This window comes from Anastrepha obliqua, chromosome 4 (assembly GCF_027943255.1).
Source record: "Anastrepha obliqua isolate idAnaObli1 chromosome 4, idAnaObli1_1.0, whole genome shotgun sequence".
In the NCBI taxonomy this organism is placed as follows: domain Eukaryota; kingdom Metazoa; phylum Arthropoda; class Insecta; order Diptera; family Tephritidae; genus Anastrepha; species Anastrepha obliqua.
Genome location: NC_072895.1, coordinates 3,799,605 through 3,826,731, shown reverse-complemented (window position 1 = coordinate 3,826,731; position 27,127 = coordinate 3,799,605). Strand labels below are relative to the sequence as shown.

General features: G+C 37.4%; 1 protein-coding gene across 2 annotated transcripts; it reads left to right on the top strand.

The window, feature by feature from the left end:
- The first annotated feature begins 7,145 nt into the window (after positions 1–7,145).
- LOC129245081 (proton-coupled folate transporter-like) lies at positions 7,146–25,470 on the top strand. Of its 2 annotated transcripts, XM_054883051.1 has the most exons (10): positions 7,146–7,301; positions 7,360–7,687; positions 7,769–7,878; positions 19,852–20,002; positions 20,107–20,290; positions 20,352–20,731; positions 20,809–20,945; positions 21,009–21,198; positions 25,011–25,167; positions 25,242–25,470. In XM_054883051.1, the coding sequence occupies exons 2-10, from the start codon at positions 7,414–7,416 to the stop codon at positions 25,294–25,296; spliced, it is 1,638 nt and encodes a 545-aa protein (XP_054739026.1). In that variant the 5' UTR covers positions 7,146–7,301; positions 7,360–7,413; the 3' UTR covers positions 25,297–25,470. The 2 variants fall into 2 exon arrangements, with proteins under 2 accessions (XP_054739026.1, XP_054739027.1); XM_054883052.1 differs by having other exon boundaries at positions 7,146–7,687.
- The last annotated feature ends 1,657 nt before the right edge of the window (positions 25,471–27,127 follow it).

Below are 27,127 nucleotides of genomic sequence, written 5' to 3'. Positions count from 1 at the left end.
GCTGTATTTGAAGAATGGTGTAAAAGAACATTTGTTCCAGAAGTATGCTAATTTTTTGTCAAAGTAAAGAATCCTATTTTGATCAAAAATTACTTAAATAAATAGGTAAAAGAAGTCCTTCGTGCGCAAAGACTTCCGGAAAGAGCACTTCTTCTAATAATGCTCCATGCCATCACAAAGAAGGTGAGTTAAAGAGCTACGACGGCCAAATATAGGTAATGTGCTTTCCTCCAAATTGTACGGCTCTAAGCCCTCAACAGCCCATGGATCAAGACATTATAAGGTTTACTAAATTGAACTACAGAAAATCCCTATTACGTTACACTGTTGTTCGTGGAGAAACTCTCGATGAGCTACTGCGAAATATCGACCTGAAAAATGCAATCTTTTTTTTAAGCTACTGCATGGGATGCTCTTACTGCAACTTCAATTCTGTCATCATTTCAAAAACTGTTTGAAAAAGCGTCTAACTGGGATTGTGACGATATCATTCTTCTTTCGGAGTTACGATTACAGATACCTGAGGCTAACGGCGTGATGCTAAATACGAATAAAATTACCTCGGAGGAGGCAATATCAACATTCAATATATGCCTAGATTAGGCAGAGCAAAACAATGCTTGATTAAACGATGTTATGACGCTGCAGAGGCTCAGAACAGGTGTGGTACTGAAGTAGCGAGATTTACAAAACAAAACAAAATCGAAAAAATCTTTAACTTCAAATGAAACTTATCGCTTTGTATTTCTAATAAAGGGTGGTTAAATTTCAAGGGTCCTTTGGAGGTATGCCGCTGAGGCCGCGGCGGCCATTTGGCCGATATTTTATTCCACACGTAATTGAGCTATACTAGTATTATCACAATAAAGAGAAATGACATTAATTTCCTAAAAAAATTGTATTTTATTCAAAATCCACACCGGCCCTTCAAACTTAACCACCCTTTATAATAAACACAAATAAACTTGGATGGCTATCAGTAAAAAACTATTTTAATTTTTATGGGAAAAAATCTCAGTACCTGCGACAACCTCGAAGCTTGCACCGAGTCCGGTTTTCATTACGTGCAAGAGTCGAGTTTTTCCTATAATTGAAATATTCCAAGGTCTAAAGACCTCTCGCACTTCTTCAAAAATAGTCCAGGAGTGAAAGTTGAGGCTAAACTCCGTTGCAAGGTGCAACCAGCCTGAATTTATGTGAGTGCTGGGACATTCTGTTGTTTAAAGCAAAGCCATCAGCCTGGCGATTGGCGAACCGCGGATTTTTGTAGCCTCCAATTGGACCAGAAAAAATTGTAGGGCCAATCAAGAGAAGTCGCCTCCATCAAGGCTTTGATTAATAAACTTCATGAGAACTGTTTGTACAGTATAGTACTGATAACCAAATTTCCCCCATTGGACTAATTACAGGGCAAACTTCATGGAGACTACAAATGGTCACCACCATAGACATCATCGACATTCCAATGTGCATATCTTAGTTCGAAGAGGATGATAGCACAGAGTGTTTTCTCCGAAACTGTTGGGCTTTCGACAGACTTGGACGGTATATTTTGGAGTTGGATGTAGTGTGAATGAATAGCTACGTTCTCATTACCTCAACAAACTGCTAAGATTCTTAAAAAAATGAGGGTAGTTCGCAGAGGAGTAATCAATCTCCAACCCATTTCACAAAAGTAGTTTGTAATGTCCGCGTAAAAATAAAAAGTACTTCATTGTTTGGGGTACAACTTTTTTTATTTATCGGCATAGTTTTCCTTTATCTTTCTACACTTCGCCTAATGCTGTACTAGTTTGTTGATTCCTTACGAATAATAGGATTTGGGGAACAAATAGTAGTCCGAGGGATCCGAGCGAGCTAAGTCTAGAGAATAGGGGCATGTGAAACGAGTTGAAACTCTATTTCCATTAATTTTGTGACCACAACCGCTGAGGCGTGAGCTGGTGCGTTGTCGTGATGGAAAAGGAAAACCACTCGACTTCCTCGATTCAAACGAATGCCAAACACAAAGAAACATACCGTTCTGGCTGAAACTTGATGTGGATTCTTCCAAGAAATGCTTCTTACAACATAACCTCGATACGCGCCAGTAGTGCCATCTCTCTGGCTCTGCATGGAATTTTCAAACGACCTTCGTAAGTGGAGTAGGCAGTATTGCCTAAGTAATAGGAAAATTTCCGGCAATCCACAATTCTATTCCATTCCATTCCATTCCAATATTCAATGGGCAGATCGCCATCTGGGAATGCTGTAAAGCAAAGTTTTCGACAGCATCGTAGTTGTTATTTTTAGTCTTCATCTTGAAATTACGCTGCCTTGACTAAAATTGTATTTGAAAAAAATCTTACTCCATATCAGCACGCCTACTACTGAACTTACATTTTTTTAACAAAAACGACTTGCTGACGAAAGTCACAATAGGTATAGAATTACGAGACGAACCGTTTACAGATGTGACCTTTTGCTGTTCGAAGTAGATGTATGGAAAAATCCCCTGAATTTTATTCATGATGGGCAATCTAATACCCAGCAAACACAGTTCTCAATGCTTAAGAAAATTAGCTGTAGCAATTTGATATTAAAGGTTCGCTTCCAATGCTCCTCAAATTGAAAACGAGGTTTGTATTCGACATCTTAATTCCATTTGGAAGTCAAATGAAAAAATTTTGCAATCAGTAAAAAAAATATGTTATGAAGTAGTCTCGTTTCGATATGTAATCTTGCGATAAAATAAATTCACATGAACGTAATCGATGCCATAAAACTGCAAAGGAGAAATAAATGGGAAATATGTATGTATGTATACGTGCCACATAATAAATTTGATATCTATACATATTAGGAGAGCATTTGATAAGCAAGCTTTAAAGTAGACTTGAGGGTTAAGAATTTTATTTTCTGGAAAACAAATTCCTGTGAGATAACTTCAATTCTCAGATGAGTATCTCAAACTCATTTCCAAAGGCTTGACATTTGAGCGAAGTGTTTTGACTTGTATGTATGGACATCGAACATAAATGCTTGCTGGGTATGCAATGAAAGGAATTCCCTCAATACTGAACAAAGTCAGAATTACTCATTCAATGAAGATACGTTGTTTGTACAGCTTTGTAATGTATGCACAAATGAGGGTCGTTTGGAAAGTGCTTGCAAAGTCAGAAAGATGGCGCTACTGGCGCCTATCGAGGTTATGTTTAGTTGGCGCATATCTTGAAAGTTTCAACCAGATCGGCATATTTCTTTGTGTTTGGTCTTCGTTTGAATCGAGGAAGTCGAGTGATTTTCCTTTTCCATCACGTCAACGCATCAGCCACGCCTCAGCTGTTGTGGTCGCAAAAGTAATGAAAATAGAGTTCCAACTCGTATCACATCCCCCTATTCTCAAGACTTAGCTCGCTAAGATCACTCGGACTACCAATTGTGCCCCAATTTGAAGAAATGGCTGGCGGGAAAAAGATTTTATTCAAACGATTAGCTATTTTTCACACTTGGACAAATCCTATAATTCGTAAGGGATCAACAAACTAGAACAGCGTTGAACGAGGTCGATAAGCCTAAAAGGGGACTTTGGGGAGAAATGAAAAGGCTTACCCCAAACAATTAAGTAGTTTGCATTTTTGCACGAAAGGAGCGCGACGAATTACCAAGTTTAAACTATTTTTTTTTAATTTCATTTTGTCATTTTTTAATTTCTGAAGTATTTTATATGCGCGAAATTTCTCAACGTGGTATGCAAAAAAATTGTGAAAAATCAACACGATCTGAAACTTGCACTTTGTTATATTAATGTTGAATGGGCTATAAACTGCATACCCATAAAAGTTGTTTTGATGTATTTCTCATGGAGCTCTGAGTTATATGGTTTTTGCTGTAGAATGCACTATTTTTTCATAATAACATTAAAGAAAAATGTAATACAAAAAGGTAGTTAAAACTGGGTAATTCGTTGCGCTCCTGTTATTACACCGACTATCGAATTGTATTTGAAAGTTTTTGCAGCTGCTATTTTTGTCTTCCCTCTAAAGCATGCCACAGTAGTGAAGTGAATTTGGCAGAGCTGCATGGGATAAAGATATTTTAGTCAAATGTTTTTGAAGGATGGATCATTTAACATTATAGTTATTATAAAGGGTGTTTTTTTTAGAGGTTAGGTTTTCAAGTTGGCACTACTTTTTTCGTAGATGGTCTTTTTGACAGCTGTCACTTGATTTATGCTCAGTTTGGTTTGCCATTTCATAATGAATAGACTTACACCTGAACAACGTTTGCAAATCGTGCAAATTTATTACGAAAATAATGGTTCGGTTCGCGCGACGCATCGAAGAAAATTTTGTGCAGCGATGAAGCTCACTTTTGGTTGAATGGGTATGTCAATAAGTAAAATTGTCGCATTTGGAGTGAACATAATCCACAAACCATTGCTGAGACGCCGTTACATCCTCAAAAAGTCACTGTTTGGTGTGCTCTATGGGCAGAGGGAATCATTGGTCCATATTTCTTTAAAAATGAAGCCGGCCATAATGTTACAGTCAATGGAGAGCGCTATAGAGCCATGATTAATGACTTTTTCGTGCCTGAATTGGACGATGTTGATGTGGACGACCTTTGGTTCCAACAAGACGGCGCTACATGCCATACAGCCAACGCAACAATCGATTTATTGAAGGAAACTTTTGGTGAGCGCATTATCTCGCACCGTGGACCTGTGGCGTGGCCTCCAAGATCGTGCGATATAACACCGCTGGACTATTTCTTGTGGGGCTATGTGAAGTCGCTTGTCTACGCCGATAAGCCCGAGACGATTGACGTCTTGGAAGAGAATATTCGGCGTGTTATTGCTGACATACGGCCCCAATTGCTGCAAAAAGTGGTCGAAAATTGGGCCTCTCGGCTGGAATTTATTCGAGCCAGCCGCGGCGGCCACTTACACGAAATCATTTTTAAAACATAATGGCAAACCCTCATCTTTATAATAAAGCTAAATTCTTGGCCATAACATTAAATTATATACGTTTTATTTCATCTTGAAAACCTAACCTCTAAAAAAACACCCTTTAGGTATTGCTCTATGTGTCAAGTGAAATTATCGTATTTTTTGCGCTTGTGTTTCGGATTAAATAGACGTCGAAGGTTTTCAATAAGTTCATGGAAAACTTGTTAGATCTTGGGCGCTTATAAAACCAACCTCTATTCTTATCCATATAGAATTTGATTGCTATAAAACCACGAGGCTATAGTGGATAATTAATTAAAAACTGTTACCATGAGACCTTAATGCTTAATAGTTATCTCGTGATAGAAATACAATACTTTTTAAGATCTCAATTACATCTCTCAAATTTAGTGATGACTGCGTCTATATTTAGAGTATTTAATAAAGAAAACGCGCCAAATATTTCTGAAGCTATCAGATAACTATTTTTTATTTTTCCTTCCAGTAATCATTTGGCGGGCATTCCTATTAAGCAGCTGCCTGTCTCTGAGTTACTTGAAAGAATAAAAAATTTCTTACTTTTTTGTATGCAAACATTTAGTAAGCGTCTCGTTTACTATTTGAAAAATCAGCAAATTATTTGAATTATACCCTTAACATACGATTGTGTGCTCGCATTATGAAATAATATATAACAAAAAAAAAAAAAATTGGCGCGTATACTTCTGTTTGCCGGAGCTCCACCTCCTATTTGTGGTGTGCGTCTTGATGTTGTTCCACAAGTGGATGGACCTACAGTTTTAAGCGGAGCTTTTTCATGGCAGAAATACACTCGGATGTTTGCCTGCCGAGGGCGACCGCTATTAGAAAAACACTCTTTTTATCATTTTGGTATCTCGTACACGGAGATTCGAACCCACGCACTCCCGAATGGTATCCACGCACCAACCCATTCGGCTAAGACGGCCGCCTCGCACTGTGAAAGCATATGTTAAAGCTGCGGAAGAAGATGAGGAGCTCCTGTTTTTTTTTTTTTTTTCCAAGGGACGTTGGCCCACTAAAATGGAGAATCATACATAAATCCAGATTCATAAATATGAAACCAAATTTCAAGACTATCAAATATCAATGGCCGTTTCCGTGAAATTTCCTGTGAAGTTCCACTTTTCCCATGACCGAAAATTAATTGAATAATGGTCTTTTATACAAAAGTCTGTAACTTCCTTTATTGTAAAAACGTATACCGATAGCCGAGTACAGCATTCTGATGTTGAGATCTGTATTAGGTTCGGTTAAGTTGTAGCGGTTGGCCCCCGCGGGACACACTCCGACTCATAGCCCATTGGGATTCCGCGCGGGAAACTTATCCTTATATCTTCTAAAATCAGTGTAAACTTTTCAAAAATGTTAAAAGATACCTGCTTTTCACAGTACAAAGATCTTTCGACTCATTGAAGAATTATCTACCTATAGTGGTGAATCTACGTCTGGATAGAGCAAGACAATGCCACGGAAGATGCGTATCTCTTCCTTATTTCTTCTTGATTGACGCGATAACCGCTTACGGTATTTTGGCCGAGTTTAACGAAGCGCGCCAGTCGTTTCTTTCTCGGGCTAACCGGCGCTAAGTGGAAATACCACGCGCAGCTAAGTCCTTCTCCACCTGCGGCCTTCCTCTCCTCTGCTATCACCAGCTGGTACCGCTTCGAATACTTTAGTGCGTCGAGTGTCTTATAAAATATAGTTAAAACATTTTTTAAAAAAAGTTCGGGTATTATAACAGAGAGACCAACTAATCTAATTTTGTTGTTGTTGTAACATTCTGTGTGCATTTTTCGGGAATGCTGCTGGAATATAAATCCGGTTCGTTGCAGTCGCGTAGAACCGACTGCCGAGTGAACGTCTTTCTCTGTTTTTTTGCTCCTGTCTTAGAGCAGGTTTCTTCCTTCCAAATGGCGCATGAGGTTTGATAAAAATTTTGGTTCGTAAAGAAAATTCGTCTTTTCAATTTTTTTTCATGCCAAAACAATATCCCATCCAGTTACTGGAATAACTTATAGCTTTTCGTTGCATATATTGTTTAAGTTTGTTAAAACAAAATTTTATGTAAAGTGTGCTGGGTATCGATTTTTAATCAGCAAGCAACAAAACAGTCGTAAGCATTTGATTTGAGACGTGCTAAAATGTTATTCAACGTCTGGCGGGTTAGCTTTACTCTTTCGCCTGCTCGGCACAGTGGTGATTGTGAAGTGCGGAATCTTCGAGTCGAACTCGTTCAAACACAGTTCGGTTGAGTTAGTGCGCACGAGTTGTTCAGTCTGCGACAAAGCCGGCATAAACAACCATTATTCACCACTCTTTCATATATGTGAGTATATATGTATGTGCAACGATAAAAGCTAGCAGCAACATTCTTTAACATACAGCCAAGAAAAAGATTGCCAGGTATTTGGGCTGATATGATATGATATGGTTAAGAGATGGACGCGGGACCAAATGAGCGTAGTACTTTGTTGGCGAAGCACCCGCGCACACTGAAACACGTTCGAACCGGCAGTGGAGAACATCTGAGTGACATGGCATCGGATGCGTCTGTATCATCTCTTGTTGAGTCATCCACCAACTACCAGGGATCTGTTGAAACAATGGCATCGATCACATCAAGCGATCTCGATGAGTTCAACTGGCGGCGTATACGCTTCTATTTAGTGGAGCCGATGGTGTTCATTCTGCTGTTTGCGTACAGTTTATCGGGTACGGGATTAATGTGCATTTGTTTTCTTCAAGTGCCAATATTTCGATGTAATTAGACCTTAATATGTTTTGATATTTTAGACACGATTTTGAAAAATCAAGTAATTTACCAAACTTGTACGACCATTTTCTTTTTCAACGAGACGGATTGCCGCCAGTTGGGCACAAAAAACGCCAGTGAACACGTTCGGGTAAGTTTTGTATGTTGATGTAATACGCAGGTGGGAAGTACCTACCCAGACCAGGCGAAGTGAGTGTGAGGATATGTGCACATGTATGTATACACACACATACATGCATACACATATTTTATGTCAATATCAAAAACTCTATCTATAGAAAATATTCAAAAATATATACTTAATTAGGCCGCTATAGACGAATTGGTTTGCGTTTTGCTACCGTTCAGTAAATCGCGGGTTCAAAACCCACAAATACATGAAGCACCGAATAATACGAGTATGTAGGCAGTATTTTCTATTAGGGATCGCCACTCAGCAGGCAATAACAAAACTTCGAGCGTATTTCTGTCATGAAAAAGCCAACTGCCGCGGTTTCGGTATATAACTGTTCAAGGCGCACGCCACAAGTTGGAGGTGAAGCTCGGCCAAATATATAAAATAAAGTCCCCAAAATATAGATGTACTTATACTCTTTCTTTTACGAGGAGAAATATTCGAAAGCCTAACCCCGCCAGTGTGGGACTTTAGCCCGTACTAAACCTCCTAACGATAAAGCATTGATCCCTCCAATACTACCGTTAAGTATTTCGTCGGGAGGCGGTTTGAGCACTAGACTCAACGTCCGTATGTATCTATGTGCGCTAATAACAATGCGCAGTGCTTCGTTTTGAATATGAAAACTGCAACAAATCCGAAAAGACTCAACCGACTGAAGAACTGTTTTTCAGCTAAGAAACTACAAAACGTTTACTAGCACTCTGCATTAATAAAATTTGTCATTTATTTCCTATTGCTATTAAAAATTGTGAAACAAAAGCAGCGTTTAAAAAAAACTGATGCTTGCATGAATTCTCGCTGTGTGACAAACTCCACTAAGCGCGAAAAGTGGGCATAAAAGCATTCAAAGTTAAGGTGAAAAATGCAAGCTCTCTTATTTTTATATCTGCTGATTTGTAATTGAGCTACTCACCGCTTTTTCGTATATTCCAATACCTTGCCATAACGCCAGGGTAGCGAATGCCGCTTATTTATAAATTTATAAAACAAAAATGGATTATACAAATGTATCAAAAAAGCTATGATGATCCTTTCAGCAAAATTTGCTTCGTGAATATATTTGATTTAGAACTGAATTGAGATCCTAAGAATTGAAAGTTACATGAAAAGGTGAAAAAATAGAAAAAATAACGGCAGCTTTCTGTTTAAGTGATCTTAATCCGCTTTTTAGTGGCTTTTCGCCCGATTTCAAAAAAGCGCGCCAGCTGTTTTGCATGCTTGGAGCAGGCTGATTAAAATTTGAATTACCAAGTGATGCCAATTCTTTTTGAAGTTTGGTATTTGCTAACAAAAAGGAACTTTCCACCTACAGAATGGCAGCAATATTTCTTGCAAACAAGAGTCACTACTTGAAATAAAACTAATAAGGATTTTTTTAACGTTCAACGAAATTCAAATTTAAATTGTCGAATTCCCTAGTAAAGTTTACCATCAATGTGCCTACGTCTCAGAGTTCCTAACTCAGCAAATCGGCGGATTTGCTTTTTGATTCACTTATGAAATCTGGGTTATAGCACAATGTGTGCTTTGTACAGTATATGTATAGGTATATATGTACGTATGAACTATATGCTTTTAATATTTTTGTATGCACACAGTTAGGCACAAAAGTAAGCATACCAACATACATGTTTGAATAATTTTTATTTTATTATAATTATATTATTTTATTTTTAATTGATTTATATTTATTTTGTGAACCGTATTGTATTTTTAAAATTTCGACCGCGACCTCTGCTCCCTTGCGGGCCAGTCTAGTGCCATTCTCATGATACTATCTGGTAGTTTTCTCAATGTGTGACCTATCCATCGTCACTTTCGTGACGCGTAAGGATGGGTTCCTCGTTCGTTAATCTCCACAGTGCGTCGCTACTGATGGTGTTTGACCGGAATATTCTGCAGATGATACGGAGACATTTGTTAATGAAGGATTGTAGCATCTGTGTGATGGTGTTAGATACCAGCCATGTTTCGCTTTCGTATAACAATACGGACTTCATGCATGAGCCGAATATTCGTAGTTTAGTGCACCTGGGGATTTGCCAACCCCCCCTACTTTATGCATTCGCCCGAATGACGTCCTTGCTTTGTTTAGCCTGCAGTTGACATCTTCATCTACTCCACCATCTGCCGTGATGGTGGAGCCGAGGTAGCAGAAGCTTTCGACGAATTTCACCAGGCATCCGACAACCAATGTCTGCCTTTCGTTATTGTGGTTAACTCTCATAGCCTTAGTCTTGGCGATGTTGACCTCCAGTCCGACAGTGCGTGCCAGCGCGACAAGTTTGTTCGCTTGCATATCAGAGAGTTTGTGAGAGAGGAGGCAGATGTCTCGTGAAACCCCATAAAATGCCCTTTTTGTACAGGGTCAGTTGGCTCATGATATCATCAAGGATGATGGCGAAGAGAAGGGGCGACAGGGGACAACCTTGCCTTACAAATATTGAATATGCTTGCCATAATAGTTGTTTTGAATAAGCGTTTATGTTTTTTTGCATATGGTGCCCTCCCGCCTCCAAATGATGACCAGTTTTTATGTTACGCTTCTTCGTGAAAAAATGCAGTCAATGCTTCTCATATCATGCCGAGGACGACTATTATTAGAGACATTCTTTTTATTTTATGTCGGCAGTGAGAATTGGTACAGGTACTCTATTGTCTGCAAGACACGCGCAAGCACACTAGGCTACTGCTGGCTATAGAATTTGCCTTCAGTAAATAATTCAATACTATTTCGACCGTCGTGACCGAATTAGTTGGTGTGTGATTACTATTCGGTAGTGCACTGGTTCGAAACCTCAGGCATGAAACATGAAATAATAGAAAATGTTTTTTTCTAATAGCGATCGGCCCTCGGCAGGCGATAGCAAACTTCCGAGTGAATTTCTGCCATGAGAAAGCTCCTGATAAAATATCTGCCATTCGGAGTCGGCTTGAAACTGTAGGTCTCTTCACTTGTGTATCAACATCAAGAGCTTAGCCAAACACTCAATAAGTTTTCATTTTTATACATAAAATGCAAAAAAAAATATGTTACACATAAAAATGACTCCAGACTTTTGCGACTTACTGTATAGAGAATTGTGGTTTTTTCATCAACATACGCGTATGTGTGTATCCCTACTATGAACTTATAAAATATAATATTTGCATGCAGATTACATGGGCATTCATAGGTACATATGTGAATGTGTATGTAGAGGCATGTGTATGCATCTAAGCATGTATGTATGTAGATATGCGAGTTTGTATGTTAGCAGATTAAAATATTTCGAAAAATGTGCAAACTACAGCACAATCGCTGAATTTAGATCCCTCAGGAAAATGCTAGAGTAAAAAAGTGAAACAATTATATTTTATTGTAAATTCAATAAACTATCAAAGCGCTGTAGCCCCTATCAAATTCCACGCTTAATTACAGTTAGTAATGGAAAAATACTAAACTATAAATAAATTTAATACTACAAAAAAAAAAAAAAATATAAATAATAAAATTAAAAATAAAAACAGAAGGACGCAAGTACATTAACACCATATAATCTATAAGTATAGCCTGTCTAATAGAAGCGTGGCCGCCATAACTTACAAAGTATTAGATCAATTCGATTCTAACAAACTGCATTGTATGGGCTTATAATATTTATTACACGCAATATATTCACTAAAATCTGTAGTCACCCCCCATTAGCTATCACATCTTCGAGTTATGTTATAATTTTTATGTTTTTCCTTTAACTCCTATTGGAGCATACGGCGTCCACTCTCCGTGCGGAGTTGCTTGTCTCCCATCGGACGCGTCCCCAGGTGGTGGATTGGGAAATGGCTGTAGACATGCGGGGTACACGGGGAATAAAATACCACCCGCGGACCAAAACAAGCACAAACACTGCTTGGAGATGCAGATAGACATCCCATCGCCAAGCTAGAGTAGATCGGCAAGCAACCTACCTACCTGAAACTTATTTTGTCAGTCATACTTCGTTTTGATTTCTGTGCAAGCTGTGGAGGTCATCGGCTCCAATTCAGCAGAATTTACCTTGATAACTGTTTGAGCGCCCTTTTTTCCTTTGAGTTTTTGCTTAACTCTTGCCCAACCCTTTTTAAGTAAGGTTGGCATCAGGCGACTGTGAAGGCCAATCCAACATACAATATTCATTCAATTTCGCTGTTTTCACTCTATATTTATTTCTGCCATAAGTTCTGTTACGAGTTAAGTCCGTTATAGATATGAAATTATAATACCTTTTTTGAATGAAGTTAGTTTTATTTAATCATGTAAATGAAAAAAAAAACAATCAAATGGTTTGTTATTGCGTTACTCCTACTCCATGCTTATTTTTAGGTCAAAATTTTAATGCGCCTATACTTTAAAATTACACCGCGTTACACACATTCTGTCCTATGAACCAAATATACTTTTTCGGAAAGGGGATAAAAAATAAAAATACACGTGTATCGGCGATTTTCATGTACACGTCACAATTTTTTTTTTGTATTTTATAACTTTAAACGAGCAATTATGGTATGCATATCTGTATAGCCACACGATCTCAGGATTAGCTTAACGGATTTGAATGAAATTGGGCATACAGATAGTGTATCACATTTCTAGACTTTCACCTAGGTGTTGCCACTGACAATGTTTCACAGGGTTGCCACCTGTTCGGACTTTGAAAAAAAAAAATTGCATGAGATATGCCGATGTGGGTATCAAAAGAAAGGTATTTCACTCCGCATTACAATAGAGATATAAAGCTCCTAAATCACCAGGGAAACAATCTAAATGATTGTGAAGGAAATGGATCTTTAGCGACATGAATATGTCCATTTCGCCATATGCCGAAATCATTTCTGCAACAATATTTTTATAATTGTCAGCTCGTTTGTTGCTAAGAAACTACTCAATAACGGCAACTGTGCCTTTCCATGCACGTTGTTCGATAGCATTCAATTTTGATGAAAATTCATAACTTGCAACTATTTATTTTATCTGCGGACCACTGAAAACACCTTAAATTATACACATCATTAAAAAAATAAAGTTACTAAAAGCCTTCGTAAAAAAAAAAAAATTAAAGAAAATCTGAGAATTGATAAAATTTTTTTTTTTAATTTTACATAATAAAAACATTTCCACGAGTCTGCCTGCAGAAATTCAGCGCGATTGGATCACGGAAAAAGGGTTAAAAATTGATCCAAAATTTTTCACACAGGCGGACTACGAGCTCTATATTTTATACATAAAAAAAAAATTCTGGCGTGTACATGAAAATCGCCGATACACGTGTATTTTTATTTTTCTCCCCTTTCCGAAGAAGTATATTTGGTTCATAGGACAGAAAAAAAGTTCGTTTTTGTAACGCAGTGTTATCATCTGGAGATTCTACTACGAGTATGAGTATCATAAATGGTATTTTAAAAGACGCGCCTAAATATTGTTTAAAAAAATATGTAAAAATTTAGATTCTTTCACGTTTCACTATTTATAATCAAAATACGGCTATTAACAATTATACTCGTATGTGAAAAATAATATAATTTGGATTCATGAATGCTTCATTCTTGAGAACATCGAGATATCGATGCTGAAGGGTGTTCAGCAACTCTTTGAGCTACGGCAGCAAAATTTTTCAGTTTTCGGCCTACCAGTTCTTTCTCTAACCTCGACAGAATCAGTTCCCACATTAATAAGCTAGAGTGATCTTCCCCCCTGCAACAGTCGTCTAAGTATTTTCAATCTTCTCACTCTTGCTGGGCGTAGGAGTATGCTGGGATTCTCCTTGATATTTCCTCATGCATATCAAGGCAAATTGAGTCTCCTTTTTTAAAACCATGTAAAACAAATCTCGAACTTAACGAACGATTTCGATGCTTATGAAAACGTTTTAATTCTCATTCCAACTCTTTTGATATATCGGGCCCACTTTTTACCATCAAGAAAACGATACTATCTTTTTTCAAACACTGATTGGCGATGGTATCTAGCTTTTCATTCAGCTGATAACTTTTTTCTAGAGCCAAATATTTTTAGATCTCGGCGCTTAACAAACGTCTGCCTTTCTTTGCAAAGCGCCAAAACAAAAACGATTCGTACGTCATGCGGATTTCGCCGCTCGTGTCTGTTCGTTTATTTTCTTGATTTGATTATTTGATTGTTAGAGCGTGATTCTGACCCAAACAAACTTTCATGCTTTCCATGTTTGTGTTAGGAAATTTGTAGCAATTCTAAGTACAAACGACCATAGATGATATTGCTTTGATAGCGCTCCAAAGCATTTGAGCAAAATTCGCAAATAATAGTAGTTATTGATTTTTTAATTGCGACGCCAAAAAACCAAATTATCTATTTACACAATCGTTATCCAAGCGCTCCATCACGGTTCTTGAATTTGCAATATATTATATAATACTATAAATGTTATTCGAGTAAAGTGCGAAAATAAGGTGATAAATTGAATAATAATTTTGTTTTCAAAATCTGTTGCACGTTATTGAATTTTTATGCCCGCCTGTACTAGTGTACACAAGGGTATTATATATAGCATAGGGCTTACGTCGGATCTAAATGAGTTGTAAAAAGTTTGGGTGAGTTTTGAAGTGTACCTAAAAATGTGTGAGGCAATGCTCATTTATAACCCATTATATGGGAGGTGGGCGTAGTTATTGATCGATTTCGCCCATTTATACCAATATCATAATAATAATAACAACAATAGCAACCGACTATGGACAAAAATTTTCATGGGAAATACAGGGTTTTCCAATAACAGGTGTTATTTTAAATAGCCCGTTATTTCGGTAGATATTACTTTTGAAGCTGTAATTTTTTGATATTTGACAAGTAGAAACTACGCCATTAATAAAAATGGAGCGATACACACTTAAACAACGCATTAGCAGAGACGGTTCATAAAACTCGAACATTTTTGGGTCATCGTGAAGCACCTTGTCGGACCGCAATACAGAAATTGGTGAACAAATTCGAGCTGTTGCGACAAGTTAGTGATGTGAAGAATAAAACCCGTGCACGTCGCTCAAGAACAGCCGAAAATATTGCTGTTGTAGCCGAAAGTGTTGATGAAAGTCCAGGTTTATCCATTCTTCGTCGTTCTTTGGAATTAGACATTCCACAAACGTCATTACACCGTATTTTGCATAAATATTTGGGCCTTAAGGCTTATAAAGTCCAGTTAATGGTTAATGGTAGTAAAGGGTTAAGGTATGGGCCTTTAGCACTGCGACCATATTGACCTATTGTGCACCCTATGCTGTCTATTGACTGTTGAGTATGCTTATGAATTGTACCAGCTCCTTCTGAGGGAGGCATTGTAGGTCTTCATCTATAAGCATGAACTTGTTTAAAAACTTTTTCCTTCTATGCGTCAACCCCGGACATTCGATGATGAGATGTTCTATAGACTCCTCATCTTCGCAGCAGAATCTGCGGGTGCTGGTGTTAGTTATGCCTAATTTATGTAAGTGTTTGTTGCAGGTGAAGTGACCCGTGAGGGCGCCTGTGAGAGTGCGAATGCTCTTTTTGTTTAACGTGAGGGTCATGTTAGCTCTTTTAGCATTGAAACTTAAGAACTTTTTGGAGTGTCTAAGACCCTCTACATTGTTCCAATGCTGATTTATTAGAGTTTTGGCCCAGTATTTTACTTTTTGTTTTAGGCTGTTTTTGTTAAGTCCAAGCAAGGGACTAGGTCCGATGAAAGTCCAGTTAACACAAGAACTGAAGCCGGCCGATCATCAACAACGTCATGTCTTTGTTGATTGGGTCGTTGAAATGCATGAAAATGATCCGGAACTCCATCGAAAAATCATCTTGAGTCATGAAGCCCATTTCCACCTTGGTGGCTTCGTCAACAAGCAAAATTGTCGGATCTGGGGCTCACAAAATCCAAGAGTTATTGTTGAAAAGCCTCTCTATCCTCAACGTGTGACTGTTTCACTTTTCGAAAATGAAGCTGGAGCAACAGTTACGGTGAATGGATTGCGCTATCGAGAGATGATTATCTAGTTTTTATGGCCGGAATTGGATGGTATGGATCTACGTGCCACACAAATAATATTGAATATCAAAATAACACCTTTTATTGGGAAACCCTTTATATTAAGTTTTGCCGAGTTTTCATGCTCTAGAACGGAAGGACGGACAAATTTGGGTTAATCGACTACTCTCATCGTTCTGACCATTTTGATAGATATGTACAAGGTCGCGCAAACTTAATCATCCAATTTTGTTTTATAATAACTTTTTTAACTAAATAAAAAATATGATTGTGAGCGATAGAATTCTTCATTTTGACATTTATCCGCAGTTGCCTAGTTCGCAAGTGTCAACTATAATCGACGTAGATCGACCCGGGCCGAATTTAGCACCGCCTTACTTGTTAAAATAAATATTATTAGTAGATAGATTAATTACTTTGACGTCAAATCTTTGAGTATGCACGTGTATTTTTGACAGTTTGGTAATGTAGCGAGGGGCTGGTTGTTCAATAATCTGATATGAAGCAGATAACAGGCGTCAGTTAGAAAAATATTTCGTCTTTAATATACAGTTAACCTACTAACAGCTTTTTTTCAATAATGAAAATAATGTAACTTTTAATGTAATTTAACTTTCTGTTTAAAAATTCGAGCTTAGATTTCATTTATCTACGAAAAACCGTGCGTTAGGTTTTCACTGTCTATAGATGGTCACAACGATTTAACTTAAAAAAATTCGGTTATAAAATTGGTATGCTAAATATTTTTTTGTTTATTCACAATATTTGAAAACTTATTTTAAAGTAATATGACTTCAATCGTAAAATAAATAAAAAATATGTCAAGAGTGATCTGATTGGAGTTACTTTTTCCAATAGGGGTTTTCGACAGATCACGCATGACTACTGTCAAACTAAATACATAATTTTTTCAGTATTCATTGACATTTCATCATCTGAAGAGCAACCCGAAGCCATTCAAGAAGAGCCATTGCATTCATTAAAAACAACTGTTTGGTGCGGCCCATGGGCTGGAAGAATCCTCGGCCCATATTTCTGCAAAGACGAGGCTGGCGCCAAGGTAAAAGTGAAAGGCGAACGCTATCGTGCCATACTAAATGTCTTTTTCATGCCGGAAATTGAAGCCTGGATTTCTACAACAAGAAGGTTCTACTTGCCATACAGCCAGACAGTCCGTGAAGTAATGGATTTGCTGCGTCATCGTTTCGGTGAGCAATTTATCTCTCCTCTCGGACCAGTGGATTGGCCACCAAGACCGTGTGATATCACACACTTGGACTTTTATTCGTGGGGCTATGTAAAGCCTAAATGCTTTATGGATAAACCAGCTTCGATTGAGGCATTGGAAGCCAACATTACTAAAGTTATTCAAGAGATACCGACCGAAGTCCTCCAGCAAGCCATTCAAAATTGGAAATAAATGTCATGAATGATTTTACACAAAAATTATAAAGATTGCCAAATCAATTTGAATTTTCGTTATTTTATTTCAATTTAAAATAAGATACCTCTAAACTAATCAATCTTATATATTTATATATACTAAATTTCTTATTCTTACATAACTTGTGCGTATACATGCGTCGGTACTTTGAGGTCCCAGTGGATTTAGTATTAGCACTTGAGACATACCACGGGAAATTTATTATCATTCTGAGTACCTTAGAATGAAATATCTGCAGTATTTCGATATTTGAGTTGGTTGCAGTACCCCATAGCTGAATACCGTATGTCCAAATGGATTTGAGAATGCCCTTATAAAGGGGTTTCCAATAACAGGTGTTATCTATCGTTATCGGGAGATGATTAACGATTTTTCTGGGCCGGGTATTGTTTTGGACAACATTTATTTTCAACAAGATGGCGCTAGGTGCCACACAAGCAACGAAACCATTGATCTTTTAGGGGAAAAGTTTCCGGACCGTCTTATTTCTCAAAGAGGTGATCACAATTGGCCACGGAGAACTTGTGATTTAGCAACTTGTGACTTGTGTCAAAGATGGAATTCGTGAGGCTATCGAGGACATAGGGCAACCACTTTGCAATCCGGGTATGGAAAATTTCACGAAAAGGATATAGTCCTGTAAGCGGTGCCGTCGTGGTCACTTGCCTGATGTTATTTTCCACTATTAACGGCATACCTTCCTCTTTATAATGAAATACACATCCGATCATTTATATTAAAAAATAGCAATTTTTTTGGAGCATCAAAATAACACCTCTTATTAGAAAACTCTTTATAAGAGAAATTTGTTATGTGGCAAAAATCGGTATTTTTTGTTTAGTAACTAGTAGCAAGAAGTAATCGATGACTCAAATTCTATAAACGGGCGGTCAAATAAACTCTATCGTCATATCCTTGTGGGAGTTTACGAATTGCTCAATTTGAAAACTTTTCTCTCGTCAGAAAACACAATGTTAAGAAATTGACCGATTACGGCCAAGCGAAACAACTTTTTCGCTCTCTCAAGTCTGATTCGTTGCTGCTGTGAATTCATGCCCTTTTCGGATCTTGTAAGGCTTGAGTTTGAGATCATTTTTCAGTATACAGCGGATGCTATGGTCAGATATTTTTAGTTCTTTCGGGGATTTCGCTCAAGTCGCTTCTTCACTTTTTGAACAATTTCACGTGACGTTGCAGTCTTTTGATGACCACTTCCATGACGTTTCACGATGCTACCAGTATCATTGGAGCGAGTAATGGTGCGATAAACAAAAACTTTATTTACTTCAAGGTGGTCGAGCTCACAAACAATCGCTGGTTGTGTTTCTCCAGCCAAATATATGGCAATCACAGTATTACGTTTGAAATCCATTACTGATTTTCTTTTTTGGCGTTTACAGGTACTATCGGCAAACTGTTTCCGCGCGCTTGTACTCTGGACTGCCATTTAGTCAAATAACAGACAGCTGATGCCCGTGCATCAGCTGCGCGAGCGGTCTAAAGTTGGTTACACTTCGAGTGCCGGACCCTGTATTGATGCATTCGTCGAAAGCTAATCCGAATTCTGAGCCTATTTCATTTAGATTTTAGACCAGAAAATGTTTTTTCGTATCACATACTGCGACAATCTATGGTTTTAAAAATATTTTTTTGGTGAAGACCCAAGGTAAAAAAGTGGCTGCTGTTTCCAGCAAAATTGCATAGTTTGCCGTGAAGTCTGGTATTCTTAGGATCAGTTTTATGAAATATCTTTGCAGTTTGTCGACCTCATTCAATACTGTATAACTCCACACGTGGGCAACAGAAGATTGTATGAATCTACAGACAGCTTGAAAAAGTTTCCATTCATTCCACGGCGGCCGCCGTAGCCGAATGGGTTGGTACGTGACTACCATTCGGAATTCACAGAGAGAACGTAGGTTCGAATCTCGGCGAAACACCAAAATTAAAAAAAAAATTTCTAATAGCGGTCGCTCCTCGGAAGGCAATGGCAAACCTCCGAGTGTATTTCTGCCATGAAAAAGCTCCTCATAAAAATATCTGCCGTTCGGAGTCGGCTTGAAACTGTAGGTCCCTCCATTTGTGGAACAACATCAAGACGCACACCACAAATAGGAGGAGGAGTTCGGCCAAACACCCAAAAAGGATGTACGCGCCAATCATATATATATATATATATATATACATAATACAAAGCCAATCCAAGCCCTAGGAAGAATGGGTAGCAAAATCTTGCCTTGAAGAAGCGAGAGGTACTCTAATCGGCTTCGTGCTAAACAGCTGGTAGCCAAGGAATGTAGAGAGCAGCGCTTGCGTTGTTTTTTAATAGACAGACCTGGTATTGAAAATTAATCTAAATAAACTTAAGAATTCTAGATACTTTCTGTTTACCTTTTAGCACCAATTCTTGTACAAATATTGACAAAATGTATTTACTTTGCTACATTGCCATATCCTCTTTTTATGCAGGACATAGAAACCACCATTCAACCGTTTGCGGCTAAAATTCTTATGACTTCTACAGTCATTGAGAGCTTTGTACCTGCGCTTTGTGGTATTTTTATCGGAACTTGGTCGGATCGCTTTGGACGCAAACCACTCTTGGTCATAGGGTACAGTGGTGAGTATACGGCACCCACACAAATGTATGCACATGCAAATGGATTTGCATGACATTTGGATATATTTATTCAAATTTTATTTAAATGCCCGAGTCGTTTACAGGATACGCTTTATATTATGCCTTGGCAGCCATAATTGCGCAACTATCAACCACGAGGCCAGTGAGCCCGTGGTATTACCTATTGGCAGTGGTGCCGTATTCATTATTCGGTGGCAGTGTTACATATTCCGTAGCCACTTTATGCTACATTTCAGATGTGTCTAGTGCTCAAGAGAGACCATATCGGTGAGTTGCTATGATTTCATGATTGAATTATCCAGCTAAATGCCGTTCTATGGATTCACAGCATGGCTACATATGAAGCTGCATTATTCATTGGACTCATGAGCGGCTCCTTTTTATCTGGCTATCTGTACGAATACACTAATGCAACGTTTGTGTTTTTAACATCGTGTTCGTGCATTTTTGTTGCCGTCTGTATCACAGTTTTTTTCATTCCGGAGAGCCTAAACAGACGACGCTTTAATTTCATAGAAAATCTTCACGTAAATGTGTCATCAGATCTTGCGGCGTCATTAAATGTTGAGTCGAATCAATTCAGAAAATTGTTTGACTTGGCAGCGGTGAAGGAAATGTGGCGGACTTGTTTTAAGCCGCGCGAATGCAATGATCGGGCTATCATTTGGCTAGCGTCGTTCGCGCAGATGTCAACATTTTTTGTAATATGTAAATAATTAATTTTACGTACATACAAACATATATTTCTGAAGCACGCTTATATTGTATTATCGATACTTGTTTAGATGGCTCCATGGCTGTCTTTTATTTGTTCATTCGCGAAACATTTCATTGGACAATTAAGGAGTTTAACACCTTTGAGACTCTCAACATATTTTTGTCCCTAATGGGAAATATAATGGGTGTTATTATTTTAAGGAGGGTAAGTATCCAATGCTTTTCTATGGATTAAATAATTTAATTTTATTTCCTCTATTCATTTCAGATCTTCAAATTGTCTATTGTGAGCTTGGGTCTGTTGGCATTACTAAGTGAGTCGACCGGTTGCTTTCTGCGGGCCTTTGCTGACACAAACTGGCTTCTGTATTTATCGATCGGAGTCAGTGCTTTAAGGTCAATGGGGAATCCTATGTGCCGCACTATTATATCGAATATTTTACCACCTAACGAACTGGGTAAGAGCAGAATTATAATCCTACAACGAAAATTTACCCATTTGAAGTAGCGATAGGCGCGTGAGCGAAATCAAGCACATTTTTTGCTTCCTGTTTTGACACACTTTCTCGACTCTTCGCAAAGACTTGATTTTATTCACACGCATAATTTTTCACGGAACTACTTCCATAGCTGAAATTTTGTTCTTTGCCAAAGCCAAAGTAAAGCAGTGCCGTGAAATTATATGCAACATTGGGTTCAGGAGCAAGTAACACTGCATTTTTTCGGTTTGATAAATTCTTAAGCATTCTACTGATTTTCAAAGCATTGCTGCTAAAGTATGCCAAATATAAAGGGTAATCAATTTAGAGGTATCAAATTTTACTTTGAAATAAAACAACGAAAATTTAAATTAATTGGGCAATTTTTATGCAGAACTATTCATGACATCTTTTTTTAAGATAGTCCCCTTCAAATATTGGGCGCAACTGCGTCGTAATTTGGCCATCCGTAAACTTCAATTTTCAATGACTCGCTGGAGGACTTCGGTTGGTATCTCGTGAATAACTTTGGTTTATCTACAAAAAACTTTACAAAAATAACACAAATAAAGGTGGGATATCACACGATCTTGGTGGCCAATCCATTGGTCCGAGAGGAGAGTTAAATTGCTCACCGAAAAGTCAACGCAATAAATCTAATGTTTCAAATGTTGTGGAGATCACGAGCTTCAATTTCCGGCATCAAAAAGTCGTTTGTAATGGCGCGAAAGCGTTCGGCATTCACTGTTACATTAGCGCCAGCCTCGTCTATGAAGAAATATGGACCGAGGATTCCTCCAGCCCATGGGTCGCTCCAAACAATTGTTTTCAATGGATGCAATGGCTGTTCTTGAATGGCTTCGGGTTGCTCTTCAGCCCAAATACGACACTCTTGCTTATTGACGTAGCCATTAAGCCAAAAAAGGGCCTCATTATGAACACCTTAAGTTGGGCTGAGTGTGCGATGACCACTTTTCACAGAGAGTCAATTTTCGTTATAGAATTTTACGATTTGTAAATGTTTTTGAGGCTTAAGAATTTCCATGATGAAATGTGAATAAATACTGAAAAAATGATGTATTTTTTAGTTTGACAGTAGTCATGCGTGATCTGTCAAAAAGACCTATTGGAAAAAGTACCTCTCATCTGATCACCCTTTAATAAATATATATACCTTCTTATACTTGTCGCTTGTGATCTAAGCGGCTATAAACAACGTCGCTTGATCAGCGGTAATTTTTGTTGCTTTCACATAAGCATTTTTCGTTTGGCGAGAAGCGGAATTCTCTAGCGAACAGAGAAGTGGCTAATCGAAAACGGCTTAATAGTTTCAACTTTTAAAAGAATAACGGATATGCCTAAGAATACATATGTAACCTCTACCGACAAACATTATTTGCTACTCATATATCCAGAAAGGGCCAATTCCATGTTGAGTATTTTAGGCTTACTGGTTATTCAATTAAAATCTTTGAAGTGGAGCTAACTTGAGGAATTATTTGCGGCTTCAGCAAATTTTATAAATATAACCGTAAACAGTTTAGTAATATAATATGAAAATATGTAACCTATTTTTTAATTAAAATCTGAGCAATAGCACTAAAAATATGGCACATATATTATGGGCAGCCATACATGTGACGATACCGGATGGTAAATGGTTCTGATAAGGCATTTACAGGGTGGACCATATAGCGTTTGCTTTTTGAACCACCTATTTTTTTGAGAATGGTAACACAAATTACATGTCATGTGTTCGGTTCGCTCAATGGGCAGAAAATCGTTTGACCGAAGATGAGCATTTTTACCGAAAAATTATCTTTTCTGATGAAGCTCATTTTCACAGCGGTGGCTACGACAATAAGCAAAATTGTCGGATTTGGGGCTCAGAAAATCCACACGTTACTGTAGAGAAGCAAATGCATCAACAACGAGTCACTGTTGGGTGCGGTTTTTGGTCTGGCGGCATCATCGGGCCATTTTTTTTTTGAAAATGAGCGAGGAGCCGCGGTTACAGTAAATGGCGAGCGCTACCGTGACATGCTCAACGAGTTTTTGTTTCCAAAAATTGAAGAGGATGACATGGACGACATTTGGTTTCAACAGGACGGTGCAACTTGTCACACTGCCAAAATTACACTCAAACTTTTGGCTGCCGTTTTTGAAAACCGAATAATCAGCCGAAATTCCGATATCAATTGTCCGCCTCGGAGCTGTGATTTAAGCCCGTTGGACTATTTTTTGTGAGGAGCCGTTAAGGACAAATGTGGGTTAATCGAATGCCCTGTAAAGCCAGTCGTGGCAGTCATTTAAACGATATTATTTTTTATTCAAAATAAAAAAAAAGTTTGAAAAAATATTGATTAGTTTTTTTTTTATAACCGATTCAAAAGGTAAATTTTACATGGCCCACCCTATACAAAGATTTCTTTCCAAGTCTAAGAAAATTACTCATACGCCATGATGCACAATCGTGGTATCGTGCATGCTTATATGTATATATATATGGGGCATTCTTCGCCAACCGGACACCCCCATCTGCCCAGAACAGTTTTTATAAAAAAATTGTTCCCTATGCCGAAATAAAAGCTTATGTCATGTACTTTAATTTGTCATGGCACTTTTTACATATTCAAGATGGACCTACTTTTCTAAAGGGATTAATGCATCGATCTCTTCTCGATTTTCCCGGCATTTTTTAGGCGATAATAGTTCTGAAAAGAACTGTTTGACAGGTATTAGATATTAATTTATTCTTTCAGAATTTTTTATAATAATCTCCAGACAGTTTAACGATTAAGACATATACAGAACTTGTGCTGTCAATAAAACTGTTAAACAATGTTTTACGAAGTTTAGCGATATCGACAACAGATGCGATAATAGTTCTAAAAAGAACTGTTTGACAGATTTATTTTTAATAGTTTATTCGTTTAGACTTTTCTATAATTTGTTCAAATTATTTCTGTAGCGTTTGACATGTGAAATACATCAAGAACTAGTGCTGTTAATGAAACAGTCGAACGTTGCACCAGAATCTCTCTCTCTACTTTTCTTAACAAACTACTTCATTTTTTTTGGTGTTTTCCAACATATTTGTCAATATTCGTCGTCCATCTTGAATATTTAAAAAGTGCCACATGACAAATTAAAGTACATGACATAAGCTTTTATTTCGGCATAGGGAAAAATTTTTTTTATAAAAACTGTTCTGGGCAGATGGGGGTGTCCGGTTGGCGAAGAATGCCCCATATATATAATTGGCACTCTTTTTGGGTGTTTGGCCAAGCTCCTTCTCCTTTTTATGGTGTGCGTCTTGATGTTGTTCCACAAATGTAGGTTCCTACAGTTTTAAGCCGACTCCGAAAGAAAAATATTTTTTATGAGGAGTTTTTTAATGGCAGAAATACACTCGGGTGTTTGCCATTGCCTGCCGAGGGGCGATCGCTGTTAGAAAAAACTTCTTCTTCATTTTGGTGGTCATGCACCAACCCACTCGAGTACGTTAGCCGACAATTAATTGCATTCATAAGAAGTCGCAATGTTGAGCTTCCTGTTCATTTATTGTTTCGTAAAAAGCGAAAAATCCTCCTTTGATCATCAATAATTTATTATTATTATTACTATTATTTAAGAAATTGTCAAACTATATACGTACTTATACAATATATGTGTAATACCTGCATACTCGTGTGCATGAGTTTATGAAAATATAATATAATATGTAAATTATATTTAATAACACCGAAAAAATTGTATTCCATTCAATACTTTTTATTTCTTATTTTCAGGGAAATTTTTCACTTTTCAAGGCGTTTTACAAGCCTTTCTGCCGTTTTTTGCCTCCCCGATTTACACAGGCATATACAGCTTGACGCTCACCACTTTTCCCGGCTTTTATAATTTGCTGAGCGCGAACTTGATTTTGCTGGCAATTTGCTATTTACTGTAAGTAAATCAATAATAGATTATGTAAGCCCTCTAATCTTCTCTAATTAAATAAAAAAATTAATTATTTTCAGCATTATTTTACGTAAAAAGCGCGCGTTTCCTGTGCATTACCAGCAACGATTCTAAAAACGGCTATTGTGCGGTGGATAATTGTCACAAGTGGAGAATGAAATTTTGTTTTATAGATACATACATTTATAATAATTATTAATTTAGGTTTTTTATGAAAGTTGTACCATATTTTTTTCACATAATTTGTTAATGACCAAGTTATAATTATATTTACGTGTTTGCTATGAACTTGTCAACGTTTTTGTTATTTATTATGTGCATTGAAATCATTCACAACAATGCAATCATTCAACATTCCTTTGATTCAGTAAGCATGTTTCTGTTTTTCGCAGCTCTACGAGAGGCTAGAGAGTCTAAGAGCCAAACTTTTATTTGCTAAAACTAGCCTACTCCCACTTCAAGTCATTTCTACAGAACTACTTTGTAGGAGAAATGCCTTAGGCGATCTGAGGCCGTAGTCTCTACATCTCTGTTATGTCTACATATATTCGTATGGAGTAGGCGGGAAAGTCACCATTATTATTTAGATAATTTCTTATTAATTGGGTTTTATGACATCTTGTCTAAAACTTAATCCTTTTCGAGGAATTCGATTTTAAAAATTAATTAACAATTTTTTTCCCTTATACCAATATTTTATTATATGTTAGCTTAAGAGTCAATTTATTTTTCTGATTTTAGTTTAAGGTTATGTTAATTAATAAAAATTATCAATAAAATTAGAACCAAGCCCTGACAGTTAAGAATGGCTGCTTGACAAAGTTTTGAATTTACGATTTTTCTTTTACGGAAACTAGTCTGTATCCGAATGGGTTGGTGCGTGACTAGCATTCGGAATTCGGAGAGAACGTAGGTTCGAATCTCGGTGAAATACCAAAACGAAGAAAAAGTTTTTCTAGTAGCGGTGGTCCTCTGCAGACAATGCAAACCTCCGAGTGTACTTTTGGCATGAAAAAGTTCCTCATAAAAAATATTTGCCGTTCGGAGTCGGCTTGAAACTGTAGGTCCCTCCATTTGTGGAACCATAACAAGACGCACACCAGAAATAGGAGGAGGAGCTCAGCCAAATACCTAAAAAGGGTGTACGCATCAATTATGGGTATTAGTCTGTAAAGTATTTTAAAAATTAGTACGGCTTTTTAACTATCCGAAAAGGTAGAATATCTCAATTAAAGAAGTAGAAGATATAAGGATAAAAACGTAAATAACTTCTGCAAAAGAGCTTTTAATATGCTTTACACCGTTGAAAATCCTATGGGTGGTAGAGAGTTTGTGTGTAACACTCATATTAATGCGAGTTGCCACCATTTTTTTTTGTTTTTTAAGGAAAAGGTAATTTCATAAAAAATAGTCTTAAGTATGATGACATGGGTATCAAGGCAAATATTTTTAGGAAATATCTATTCCACAAAGAATTTGTTTTTTGGCAGCGTTGCCATCTGAATTTTATTACAGTAGGAGGTTTTCACAAATTTCTCTTGAATATTAAAACATTTTTATCAAGATGTTTAAAGAGGCTTTAGTAAAAAATATGTTAAGTTGTGTGTGTGTTGCCACCTTTTTGTTTAGAAACTATGAAATTGATTACAAACATACATTAAATGTAAAAAATAAAATGGTAAATATAGTCTTAAATCAATACTATTTGAAAATGGCGCTGCCACCTAATTACAATATAAAGAAATTTTTAAATTAATAACAAGAGTTTAGGCTAAGAATATTAACAAACTGGGCTCAAAATAGTTGTACATGATGTTGCCACCTATCTCTTAACTCTTTCTTCTTCTTAATTGGCGCGATAACCTCTTACGCGATTTTGGCCGAGTTTAACAAAGCGCGGCAGTCGTTTCTATCTCGTGCTAACCGGCGCCAGTTGGACACACCA